The 13,800-nt window shown below is 40.3% G+C and overlaps 1 protein-coding gene across 2 annotated transcripts; it reads right to left on the bottom strand.

The window, feature by feature from the left end:
- Positions 1 to 3,966: 3,966 nt before the first annotated feature.
- Positions 3,967 to 13,381, bottom strand: LOC117450594 (uncharacterized). 2 transcript variants are annotated; one of them, XM_034088440.2, is made up of 4 exons: positions 13,283 to 13,381; positions 6,404 to 6,822; positions 5,454 to 5,504; positions 3,967 to 4,643 (listed from the first exon to the last, which is right to left on the bottom strand). In XM_034088440.2, the coding sequence occupies exons 2-4, from the start codon at positions 6,798 to 6,800 to the stop codon at positions 4,108 to 4,110; spliced, it is 984 nt and encodes a 327-aa protein (XP_033944331.1). In that variant the 5' UTR covers positions 6,801 to 6,822; positions 13,283 to 13,381; the 3' UTR covers positions 3,967 to 4,107. The 2 variants fall into 2 exon arrangements, with proteins under 2 accessions (XP_033944331.1, XP_033944340.1); XM_034088449.2 differs by lacking the exon at positions 13,283 to 13,381 and adding an exon at positions 12,921 to 12,972.
- Positions 13,382 to 13,800: the final 419 nt, after the last annotated feature.

Raw genomic sequence — 13,800 nt, 5'->3', positions numbered from 1 at the left:
GTTGTGTTAAATAAGAGAACTTCTGATTCGTGATTAACTGTAAACTAAGGTAACAGGTGTAAATACACTTAATGAAACCTTTGCAGGTGTTTAATCCACTCACCACCACCTCTTCTTCTTCTTCTTCTTCTCGGTTTTTGGATTATGGGTCTGGATGGTCTGGATGCAGACCGCAGGCAGGGGGCGTTTCCTAAAGGGTTATGAGCCACGTGTTTACTTGAGAGTTCCTCGTCACGTCTGTTCTGTCTGTTAATAATAATAATGTATTTGTTGTCGAGAGGGTAATGGCGTAGCTCGTTTTAATCATACTTATGTTTAAGTCCTGCATCCTCCACAACTGCACAGTGCTGCATATGTTTTCCTATAAACAGACCAATGCTTAAGTTATGGAGCGCTGCGGGGGAAAGGAGTTACGCCTTCCTCACCAGCTCTCTCCTTCCGCTGTCATCGGACACAATGGGCTGATGTCTTTATACTTGAGTAATTTGTGCATACAAATATTGTGTTTCTAGGCTTTACATGTTATACAAAATAAACTTTTATACTTCTCTCATATATTTGTCCTTTTTTCAACAGTGCTAACTGCTCTTTGTACAGCCCAGGATGCTGATGAAAATCGTATGGTCTGATTCTATTACACTGTTGAAAATGAAATAACCTTGTATTTTAATGTTTCAGATAGCAATGATTTTTAATAGCAATCATTATTGTAAGATTCAGAAAACTGTCTTGCCTGCCACATTTTGAAGGGACACATCATCTGCCTAGACAAGTACACAAAAACACATACAGGTCAAGCTGTTCACTTAAATATTTGGACCGGGCAGATATGTAACTGTGCTAAAGGACAGACTATTACTACTTTAACACAGAATAACAGACAACAGGAGTCAAAGAATAGGCAAACATTTTGCACTGTCGTACACGGGAGCGTACCTCCAGTCAGCCCTATGTTCCCTCAAAACTATCTTTACCCCTAGCCCCAAGCCTAACCCTAATTAACCCCATAATGGACACTGGTCTGTGTCTCTTGTTTAAACTTTTAACACATTGAAGGCCAGTCTAAGTGAGTGATCGTAATATGCGTGTATCAGGGGCGGCGGGTGCTGTAGTACGGAGCCCCCTATAGGGGACATGGAGAAGAAAAAAAAAATTCTTTGAATAAAAATCAAATGTTTTGCGAGATATCGCAAAACCCCGTTGCAGTTTGTAGACGGTCCCTAAGCACTCCTCTCCTTCCTCCAGCTGCAGATTGTGACCAATTATTGATGTTTAGCTCGGATGACGGCGCGTATCGAACTGTTCTGATAAAAACGACTCTGTAGCTCGTTGTCTACCTTGCTATGATAGTAAAGTCATGTTCTTTGTATTTTTACAACGTTATGTTCAATTACACTATTATGTATTTCTTTCTCCTCTATCCATTTCAATGACAACACCAATGCCAACAACTCTGTGGTGTATACTGACACATGGTCTGTTACCCTTTTCTTTATATGTGTATTACTCACTGGGATATAAACTGCTGCCCCTGCACGCCCTGTCTCTGGATCTTTGGAGCCATCTGTAAATATGGTTGTTGAGTCTGAGTGATATCTTGCAAAATAATTCTGGACTATGCGCCATACTGGTAGTTCTTTCTTTTCCTTCAACTCTTTTTGTATATTGAGGTCTACCCTTGGCATTGGGAATAACCAGGGTGGAATGGACGAGATTGGAACTGTGGGCATACTGTATTTTATTCAAACCTATACTTGCTGCTTTAACATCGCCAATCCATCCAAAACTTGTTAAATGTGACTCATTGTGCTCCCAGCAGTCTTTCAAAAATACTTTTCACAGGATGACTATCACAATGCCCCTGAAGGTTTACCCAGTATGCCAACATTAGCTTCACTCTTCTTATCCTTAAAGGCATTTCTCCCATTTCCACCTGTATTGTGATGGCCAAAATGGCGCAGATTTTGAAAAGGCCGCATATTTATAAAAAGGCCGCACAATCCCCGCATTTTTCTACACAAAGTTGAGAAAAAAAAAAGTTAATTCGTCTTGACATGAAGTGATGATAATCTTTCTTAAATGTTTGAGCTAGAAGTTCTGCCTTTCCTAAGTTTGTGACAGCCATTATGTCCCCTCTGCTCAAAACTGGCAACTCATAATTCCTTCGAATTCCCCCCATTCTCCTAATCAGGCCCCAAACATCTGCAAGCTGTACTTCTCTTCCAATACTATTGCAATATTGCCTCCAAAAAGTGCGTTTTTATTGTTCTCCAGGCTATAGCCTGAGCCCTTTTATACTGATTTAAAGATTCCTGAGAATGGAGTTTTTTTAGTTGCCTGAATGCTTTATTTCTGTCTTTAATGGATTTGCTACATTCACCATTCCACCAGGGTGCGCCTAACTCCTGCAATTCCCGGAATTGTTTCTTTAGCTGAATGAATGATAACCTTAACCAGCTCATCATTGCATTTATTTATATCATAATTTTCCTCTTGAAGTGTTTTACATCTATTCGTACTTACAAGGCATCCCAATTAGCCTTTCACAATTTCCATCTAGGAATTTTCTTTTCCTTTTCAAACCTTATGTTGGTCCCAACTTTAGTCATTACCGGATAATGATCGCTACCATATTCCATGTACTTATACCTGCTATTGCTCCAGATACAAATGTCAGATCGAGTACTGTTGCTATATTCTTCGTGCAATTATATCGTGTTCCTTCTCCAGTGTTAATGCACACTAGCCCGTGGTCATCTATAAATTCCTCAACTACTGCACCATTTGCTACTGCTTCCCCATAGCGAGTTATGAGAATTAAAATCCCCACACCATATTACTTTGTCTTGCAGTGAACCCCCAGCATCCTCTAATATACTTTGATCTAATTTCCCACATGGATTATAATAATTTACTATATGTATAAGTCCTCTATCATTCCATACCCTTATAACTATTGCTTCATGATCTGTACTTACATACATAACGTTGTAACTTATACCACTCTATATGAATGTTGCAACTCCTCCCCCTCTGCCAGAGTCCCTATCTCGTCTAACTGCAGTATATCCCTTCACAATAAAATCCAGTTGTGGTTTCAGCCATGTTTCCTGAATACAAAGAACATTAGGTTTCTCTCCCAGGTTGTCAATATATTTTTGAACTCTTGTCCATTTGCAATTAAACTTCTAGCATTCCACTGCAGTGCAATTACCACCATCAGGATGATCCAGTCCATGTCTGAGGTTGTTGGACGTCATCATTTAGGATATCTTTCACATGTTCCCAGTGCATCCCTTTCACATCAAGGTACTCTTCAGCTGATTTGACAATTATTTTTGACTCTTTCATTCCGGCTTGTAGTCTGCGCTGAACAGTTGATAATCTCTGCCATCAATACAAACTTTTTCCGAAATAAGGTCTGAGTCCCACCGGAAGGGGAGGGACTTCGCCTCTCCCTGTTCTTCTTCGTTCAAAACAACTTCAATGCGCAAACCGTCACCTACTGTCCAATAGTGTTTTTTTTTGTTTTTCCTCTTAAACTACAGAAACGGCAATCAACAACCCTATTAACATTTGCATTGGAGGCATTTCATTATTTAGGTGAAACGTTTGTGCGTAAAGTTTTAAAAGATGCAGATAGTCTCTCCTGCATTGATTATCGTTCCATGTGTTTTATAGATCTAATCTCATCCACCATCTTTGTTTGTGACGTAAAAGGTGAAAGAGTCACGTTTCTGAATCGGACACTGAGTGGATGCAGTCAGCCACTCGTAGTCTGATTCAGAGGGTTCCCTGTCAGTAATTTCCTATCTCTATCTTATTATTATTTATAATGATTATTATTATGTATTTATTTCAAAAAGGACCATGCATAGGTGTGTGTTGTACAGTGTGTGTGTAACAAATTAATGTCTAAAAATCTTCCAAATGGACCCAGTTAATACATTAGAAAGCACAATATAATACAAGTATAGGAACACATTTTTATTAACATTTCTGAAAATCAAATAATTAACGGTAACGCAGTGTATGTCTGTCTGTCTGTCTCTGTCCCTCTCTGTCTGTCTGTGAGAAAGACATGTCTTTGGCATTTTTGTAAACATTCTATGAATGTTTACAAAAATGCCAAAGAAATTTCTTTAAATAATTAAAGAGGACCTTTTCCCCCTCCACATTTAGGTGGACTCCATCCCCAGTAAAATAATTTAGAATAATCTGTCTGTGCTTGAGAAACAGTTTCTCGGTAGCGAGGTGAATTGTGTCCCTCTTCCTCCGACACAATTCGTGGAACCTGCGGTTGGTGTCCCGCACCGTACCCATCGTCCTTTGGTTGTCCACCGGCCGGGGGAGGATAGAGCAGACGGCCACATAGAGAGGCTCTGGATGGCCGTGCTGGATCCGGTCAATGAGGGCCTCCATTTGTCCCACGATGGCTGCTGGGGACAGTCCGGAGGCCACATCATCGGTTCCGATGTGCACGACCACCAGCGCCTCCCCGGTCACCCGATCAAATTTCCAGGCGTGTTGCTCCAGGCTCTGCTGGAGGAATGTGCCTGGGTGGACATATGCAGCAGTCAGGTGTGGTATCTGCTCTTCAACACCCCGGCACATGGAGGATGTGAGCAGGTACACTGGGAGCCCTACAAACACAGAACAGCCGTTACTAAATAGTGTACACACAAAACCAGAGCTTCCCGAAGAAATGTTTTGTAGCCGGTTAACATCGACAAAATGAGAAAAAAGTGCAGGTCTAACGTCTTCTATGGTATTTATATTTTTTAAAGAAATTGATAACGACTCTATATTAAACAATCTAATTATGCTAGATTAACTACATGATTCAAAAGTGTACAGTAACTTTGGATAATAAACGGAGCCGGTGTTTTCCTCTCTCCTGACAGCGCGTCAGTATCTCATGCAGCTGGCTGATCCAGAGTAATGAGTGAGCCGACAGTGAAGAATAAACATATTTATAATAGAGAACCGCAGTCCTAATAGTCCTAAAACCCGCATGTAAACTCCTTCCGGTTCCTTCGTCAAAAACGCAATGAAATTTCTCCATAGAATGTTGGAAAATAGCTGGAAATCAGGTCTGTGGTTGAAACGCATTGAAGAGACGGATCACGTTTTGTTCAGCCGGATACTCTCCACATGTCTACCCTACCTTTCTAATGATAAATCTAGTCGCAAGAAGCTAACGCTATGCTATAAAGGAACTACAGCAGGGTCGCTGCTTCAGCGTCACGCCAACTTAAGATCCATATTCAAACATAACCTATGGAGAAACTGCATTGCTTTTTATCGAAGGAACCGGACGTGGTAAAAACGCTAACTTACTTCCGGGTTTTAGGACGCGTCACTGCGGTTCTCTATTGGTTTATCTAGTTCCAGAGGTAGGTAGAATAGCTAAGTGTGTTACTTCTAACTTTAACAATATTAAAGCAGCCTACCTTTTCTCACAGCGAAGGTCTTCTCTGCTGCAGTGTAACGCACAAGTTCATCTGAAAAGATAATTGTCAACCATTAGTTTAATAAATTCAATCATATTCTAACAGGCAGCGCTAAAGCAAGCACACAATGAATGAATAACAAGCAGCATTAATCTAAATCCGGCCATTTACCATGGGAATCCATTTTTTCTCTGTCGCTCTTGTCTTCGTGCAGAATAAGAGGCAGAAGATGCAAGTCCTGTTTAAATACTGCATCATTTTTAAATCGAGCACATCAGCCAACCAGACACAAGTATTAAAAAAAAGCTTCTTTTTTTTTAACAACCACGAAGACAAACAGCCAATTAAAAAACGGCTATTAAAACTGTTTATTTTTTTAGACTACTATTCAAATCTATAGACCTTTACCAGCCCTGAGCAGTTTACAACGCATCAAAAAGAAATACTGACGTTAATAAAATAAAATCAAAGCAATTTATTAATGAAAATGCAACAGTTCCTTGAGTTTATATGAAGGCAGATTTTTGAAGCAGTTATTGGAAGTTTTGGGCGAAAGACTGTATTTTCCAAGAGGCGTTTGAACGCATCATACTTCACCTCCTGTGAACGTTAGTTCTGTCCCTCATTTCTGTCATCGCATCAAACGAGTAAGTTGCTCTTCTTGACTTTAGCTTCGCAGCCTCTTCTTGTGCTTAGTCATGTATAGCATGAATGTGATGATATGTCGTTTATTTTGACGCTATTGTCATGTTTCAGCAGTTAAACCCTGCAGCCCCCGTTAGCGGAACTGTGTCTCAGGGCTTGTTAAAATGTAACAACCTATTAATACTCAGTTAACGGGAAGAAACTCCGCTAACTGACGCACTCAACAAATTAAGTTGTAATGTTGAATCTGTGCTCGTTTCCTCAGCCTGCATCAGTGAATGTGAGCCTCAGAGACATCTACTCACCCTCTTCTTTGACTCTGACCCCTCTTTCAGGCGGCGGTCCTTCAGCTTTAACGTCTTTCTCCACTTTCACTTCTTTCTCCACCTTCACCTCCTTCTCCACTTTCACTTCTATCTCCACCAGCTTCTCCTTCACTTCTTTCTTCTTCTTGCTCTTCACACCCTCCTCATCGTCCTCTGAGCTGGAGACGTTGTAGAAGCGCTTCAGGTCCTCGGTTGAGGTTTGGTTGATGGGTCTGCCTCTCTTGTCCACCGTGTATTTCTCCGTGAAGCGCTTGTCGTGAAACATGGACTGGAAGCGCTCGTCGATCTTGCGTTCTCTCTCGGGCATCTCCCAAAACCTGGGGTCCTTCTGAACCCGGAGGAAACACTCATCGCCGCCCTTCTTATTGGACGACATGGTGGCAAACTGTACGTGTCACCTGACCAATAGAGAAAGGACATATTGTTGGATTAGTCCCATGGACAACAAGCACTACGCTTCTTTCTTATATCATGTGTATGAGCGTCTTTATCACAGAAGATTGTGTGTATTTAGTGCACCAAACGTTCAAGCTTATGATTATATAGCCGTACATTTAAGATGTTGGCATGTTTTATTACACATATCCTGAAGAGGTTATTGGAAAAAAGTATTGATTTTGGTTTAGGTAATGGTGAAAGCTAGACAACAGTGATTCAAGAACTGAAAATATATGTATGTTTCTATAAACCTCGTTATAACACAAGCTAGCTAGTATTGATTATCCTCTACAAACGGTTAATGTACTGAAGATTATTGAGACAATCAATTAACTGTTTAGGTCACTCCAGAACAACGTTTCTTAAACCCGTTTTGCAGCTTTTAAAAATTGTACTATTTTTAGAATTTGGTTTGGAAATAATTAAGCAGTCTTGTCACATGAGTTTTAAACACCCCTCTTTTACATTTAACAAAATAAACTATTACTTGAAGACAATAAGGGGGGGGGGGGGTATATTCAGATTAACCTAAATAAAAGTAGCAATACCACAGTGTAAAAATGGTTTGTTACAGGTGAAATCCTACATTCAAATATACTTTAAATAACTGAAGTAAGAGTACTTGTTTTGCCCAAATCAGTATCATATATAATAGTATGCATGCAACACTAGTAAAGAACACATTCATTACTAAAGTGTAGTACTTAACTACATTTATTTAAACCACTTATAACGGTTAAAACAGTTATTTAGGTATTACTGAAGCTGTGACTGGATTCTTTTCACAAATAGAATTAAGGTTTCACAAATCTGAAACTGTGTTATAAAGAATCTTTAGAGTCTCTGGGATAATCCAGTCCAGATTTGATGAGTCTAGGTACAGTGGTTTTAGATCAGGACCTGGTCTTATGTGGACTAGATGTATAAAAAAAAAGCAGCAAAATCTCCCTTTTTTGTATTTTCACAAATAGAATTAAAGGTGGGGTAGGTAAGTTTCAGAAACCGGCTCGAGATACACTTTTTGTTATAGTCCATGGAATGCTCTTAACACCCCGATAGCAATGAATATCTTAAGTGCTTTGACAAAAAATTCATCTGTGGAAGCCGTAATACTGTAAAAAGTACAACCAATCCGTTTAGCCGGCCCGGATTGGATGGCCTACCTGCCTGTCAGCCTTCCATCGGGGCACAAACTTTTCTCGTGCCCTCATTGGTCATGTGCGCGTTCGTGTGTTGGAGGAGGGGCTCTGTAAGGAAGTGGCGGATTTTCTCCGGTTGTGTATTTTCAAATTCTAGCGATCTCGAGCCGGTTTCTCAAACTTACCTACCCCACCTTTAAGGTTTCACAAATCTGAAACTGTGTTATAAAGAATCTTTAGAGTCTCTGGGATAATCCAGTCCAGATTTGATGAGTGTAGGTATAGTGGTTTTAGATCATTATGTGGACTAGATGTAAAAAAAAAAACTGAAACTGAAATCTGCCTCTTTTTTTCCCAAATAGAATTAAGGTTTCACAAATCTGAAACTATGTTATAAAGAATCTTTAGACTCTGGGATAATCCAGTCCAAATAAATCGGCCTTCTATGTTCCCGCCCTTGTTAGTAAGGAAAGCGAAGTGGGACAAAGGAGGGAAAACGCGCACGGAGAAATCTTATGGCTCTGGGTTAAACGGGTTAAAGATCAACTTGCAGGTTAGACACACCAGTGAATAAATGTGTAGGAAAATGATGTAGATTTTCAAAAAGTATACAGAAATATACACTACAGTGACATCTGGCGTCGTTTTTGTAAGACATTTTTACTTCCGCATACAAAAAGCCTCCCCACGTGACCTCCCGCGTGTGACGTAACATGGGGGAGAGCGGCCGTTAGATACAGACTGCTGTTAGCTAATGTCGGTCACATCACAACATTGTAAAGTTAGCTATCATATATCAGGCTATAACTAAAGTAGTATTGATAATATAGTAACGTTACTATGGGCTCAGAGAGGATCAAAAATACATATATAAAACTTTTTTCTGTATTTGGATTTTATTTACATGCATGAAACGGAACACATTTGTGTGTACATTGAAAAACACAAGTGTGGATCCGGAAATACAAGTTTGAATCCTTTTGCAGATCATGAAATACAAGTGTGAATCCTTCTGTGTGCATGTGTGTATAGGGTAATGTTGTGAATTGAGTGGCCTGTGTTCGTCGTCCATAACATACGCCTGCCCATACCATAACCCCACCACCAGGAATGACCTCTTCAGCTAAACCTATTGTGACGGACAAGACATACTTGATCCATACCAATTTACCTATAAGCAAGGGGGTGGTACTGTTGCTACTCTGGTTCATATTATTACTAAACATTCAGATAAACGTCACACCTATGCAAGAGCCCTCTTCCTAGACTTCTCAGCAGCATTCAACACAATACAAGCAGACATCTTGGTGTCAAAAATGGAAGTAAATCCACTTTCCTCACTAGTAGAGAGCAACTTGTGAAGGTTAACAAAACCCTTTCATCTGCCATCACAACCAATGTAGGGGCCCCCCAGGGATGCGGGAGTTCAGCTGTGCTCTTTACCAGCTTCTTTTAGCTTTTTTTGATGACTTTACTGAACTGCTGTCTATAGTGTGTATTGACTTTGACCGTCTAGTCCAGGGATGGGCAAATGGCGGCCCCCATCTCCTCTTTTTCCGGCCCTCAGATTAATTTATAAACAACGTAATTAATAAAAAAAAATGTTTTTTAAATATTATTATTTTTTACTTGTAGTACTGATACCATCCACTAGACTCCTAGTTACGTCGCGAGCTGCGTAGATGATTTCAAATACCGCAAAATAATCTGTGACGCATCTGTGTGTATTGTGTTTGTTTCCCGGGGAAACCCTCACAAGAAACACCGGCTGTTGTCATGTCTGCTGTGACGTTAAGTTGCCTCTTGTAATTATGCCTTTACAAGCTTAAAAGTTGTTTTTATCATCTGAATTTGACGAAACAAGTTTAATATTCTTAAAACCAAGACTTTGTTTATTTGAAATCAGATGAAAACAAACTGCCGTGTTATCTATGATTACTACGCTTTTCATTCATAATTTCAGTGAGAGGGAGGGGGAGTGGTGCTGAGGAACAGCAGAGTGCTGGTTGACAGGTGTCTGTGTTGACATTCCCCTTATTGTGGAATAAGGGGAATGCAGAGACAGGCTACAAGTGTTTTAGGTTCAAGTTAGACAACTAATGTCTGGGTTAGTGTTCATGACTTCATGTGTATGTCATCTAATGGTTAGTCTCAATACACACACATTTTTCGTGCTTTCCAATAGTTTAAAATAGTTTTATTCCACTGTTTAATAACCTGTTCAATACAAACATAGTGAGCTTATTAGAAGATGTTCCCATTTTTTGGGGATGTTCCCTTTGATTGTAAAATGTCAATGAAGATGTCAGACTTAGTATATTTGTTAATAATTACCGTACTTTTCGGACTATAAAGCGCACCTGCATATAAGCCGCAGCAGCTAAATTGTCCGTCTGTCTTGCTCTCGTTCTGTCTCTCGGTTCCACTTTTACTTTGGCGCGCTACCTGTCTCACTCTTTTCCGGCCTCCAGCTTTTCCTGCTGGAGCCCGCCCTTAAAGGTGGCGGGCGCGGACCGGTCATAGAGCCCATAGCGTTAAAGGTGGTTAATTGTACCTATAAAATCCATAGATTTAGAAGGTTCCCTAGTGGCCGTTAGCTGTACAAAGAAAATGGGGAAAAAAGTATAGTATAGTCCGAAAAGTACGGTACATACAACACATAGAATTTGTGTGTGTGTGTGTTCCAAGTGAATCTGCGGCCCCCTGGTGGCCAGTACATCAATGATGTGGCCCCCACTACCATCACAGTTGCCCATCCCTGGTCTAGTCATTGTTGGTGATTTTAACATCCATGTTGACAACCCCCAGGACAGAGGGGCTAAATAGCTGTTTTGTGTTCTTGATAACTATGGACTGACTCAGCATGTGACGTAGCCCACGCACAATAAGGGGCACACTCTGGACTGAATGATCTCAAAGGGTCTGAATATCTCTGAGGTTGTGGTGACTGATGTTGCACTCTCTGATCATTCCTTTGAGAGCTCTATTTCTGTTCACACAAATGTTCAAAAAGAGATAACCACAAAGCGATATTTAACTGAAAACACTAGGGAAATGTTTACTCCAAATTTTTCTTCCACACTTGCCCCTGCTAACCTCTCAGTAAATGAGCTAGTAGATCATTTTAATTCAAAAATAAAAAAATGTATAGATGCCATTGCTCCAACTAAGGTAAAGGAAGTGACTGGCAAGAAAAGATCTCCATGGAGAAAGGCCATGACCGTGAGAGCAGAAAAAAAAGAGTCAATCCTCTCAGTAAACACAGTAGAGATGGCATATCCGGATCATTTTATGGACTCGGAGTCTTCTGAGTCAGTCATTGAAGAGATCCGGATCATACGAGTCATACGAGTCATTTGAGTCATATGAGTCAGCATGACCAAGACCGTAGAAATCCTACCGGTGAAACCGAAAAGTTGTTGCATTTAACCAGCATATTAAACTAACGTTACATTAACCTCCGCTACACAGTGTCTTTTGCTTTAATAAAACATGTGTGTGTGTGTGCATTTTAAAAAATAAGTGTTTTGCATTATATGTATATAGTTATTTTAATATGTTCCTGTACTTAAGCTAATTTTGCACAATTGTGTTTTCATTTAATAATAATAATAATAATAATAATTGTATAATTACATTTTATATATTCTAACTGTTTTGCAATTTTCTATCATTTGTTTCTTTTTGTGTGCCATGTTCAAAATAAACGAGTTTCCAAGTAAGATCCTTATTGGAAATGCAGATATTATTACAGGAGACTGTTGCACAACATGACCATTTTGTTAGAAGTCTACACTGAAACTTAATTTAGAGCCGGAAAAATCGCGGGATCCGTGAATCCAGGTCAATGATCGAGAGAGACCAGTAGCCTACGAGGACTCAGAGCCGTAACATATAGCAGGCAGCAGATCCAGAGATCCAGCAGACTCGTCCCCATGCACGAATCTACAGCAGACTCAGCCCCTCCTCCGGCTCGCACGGCTCCCTCGACGAGTCGCAGCAGACTCAGAGATTTGCGGACTCACGGCTCACTCACGGCTCCCGCGAGTCCAGCGACTCACGGCTCACTCACGGCTCACGGGACTCTCGCGGGAGCCGGAGGAGGGGCTGAATTTGCTGTTGATTCGTGCATGGCGACGAGTCTGCTGGATCTCTGGATACAACAACGTTGTAATGTGATTGTACACGTTATAAAGAGAGTAAAGAGTGACGCAATTTATAGTTTTAATTGTTACGTCACATCAGGTGTAGGACTCAAAGGACTCGGGTTAATCGAGAGGGAGACTCGTCACGACCGGCTCATTACTAGGATCCGGGTTAATGATCCGGATGAATCATGACTCGCCCATCTCTAAAACACAGAGCTGAATCCAGATCAGATGCACGCTGAAGGCTCTTTGAGCAGCTCTCACTGATCCTGCTGTTATGTTACATGTTTGTTTCTCATGTATTGTGTTTGTCTTATTTGTCTATGTTGATGTTACACATGGAGCTGCTGTGACGCAAGTCACATTTCAGACTTTATCTGACAATTAAAGTATTATCGTATGCAACAACGTTCTAACCTATATCTAACCTATTTCTTTAAATATGTTTAACTTGTCTAATGCCTGAAACCACTTCTGCTGTGACACAATCATTTCCAAGTTTAAGATAAATCATTATTTAAATAAACTAAAAAGTATATCTATGTATCTAATGAGCTAAACCGTCGCTTAGCGTTAGCTGCTAACTGAAGAACCCCATTCATTTCAATGGGAAAAATGCAACGTCACGGTGAATGTCGAGTTAGCATATATTTAAAACCATATCTACGGTAAAGAGCACCAACACAACAACTCAAACTGTCTTAAAGACAACTGGTGTAATAAATTACTAACATAAAGTCAGCTGAGCATTACAAATAAACTGTTACTCACCCAGAGCCGAACTGGAATAATAACTGTAGCTGTTAGCCAATAGCCGATAGCTGTTAGCCGATAGCTTTTAGACGATAGCTGTTAGCCGATAGCTTTTAGACGATAGCTGTTAGCCAATAGCCGATAGCTGTTAGCCGATAGCTTTTAGACGATAGCTGTTAGCCGATGGCTTTTAACCTTTATTTAAAGATAATTTGAGAAAAATGTTGGCGCACATTTCAAGTTTTTTTGTGAGTTTCTTTCTTCTAAGATTACAGCTGTTGTGTTAAATAAGAGAACTTCTGATTCGTGATTAACTGTAAACTAAGGTAACAGGTATAAATACACTTAATGAAACCTCTGCAGGTGTTTAATCCACTCACCACCTCTTCTTCTTCTTCTTCTTCTTCTCTCGGTTTTTGGATTATGGGTCTGGATGGTCTGGATGCAGACCGCAGGCAGGGGGCGGTTCCTATAAGGGGAGGATCCTATAGGGGGCGTTTCCTAAAGGGTTATGAGCCACGTGTTTACTTGAGAGTTCCTCGTCACGTCTGTTCTGTCTGTTAATAATAATAATGTATTTGTTGTCGAGAGGGTAATGGCGTAGCTCGTTTTAATCATACTTATGTTTAAGTCCTGCATCCTCCACAACTGCACAGTGCTGCATATGTTTTCCTATAAACAGACCAATGCTTAAGTTATGGAGCGCTGCGGGGGAAAGGAGTTACGCCTTCCTCACCAGCTCTCTCCTTCCGCTGTCATCGGACACAATGGGCTGATGTCTTTATACTTGAGTAATTTGTGCATACAAATATTGTGTTTCTAGGCTTTACATGTTATACAAAATAAACTTGTATACTTCTCTCATATATTTGTCCTTTTTTCAACAGTGCTAACTGCT

The sequence above is a fragment of the Pseudochaenichthys georgianus genome, chromosome 1, assembly GCF_902827115.2.
Source record: "Pseudochaenichthys georgianus chromosome 1, fPseGeo1.2, whole genome shotgun sequence".
In the NCBI taxonomy this organism is placed as follows: domain Eukaryota; kingdom Metazoa; phylum Chordata; class Actinopteri; order Perciformes; family Channichthyidae; genus Pseudochaenichthys; species Pseudochaenichthys georgianus.
This window is presented reverse-complemented; position numbering and strand designations above follow the sequence as displayed.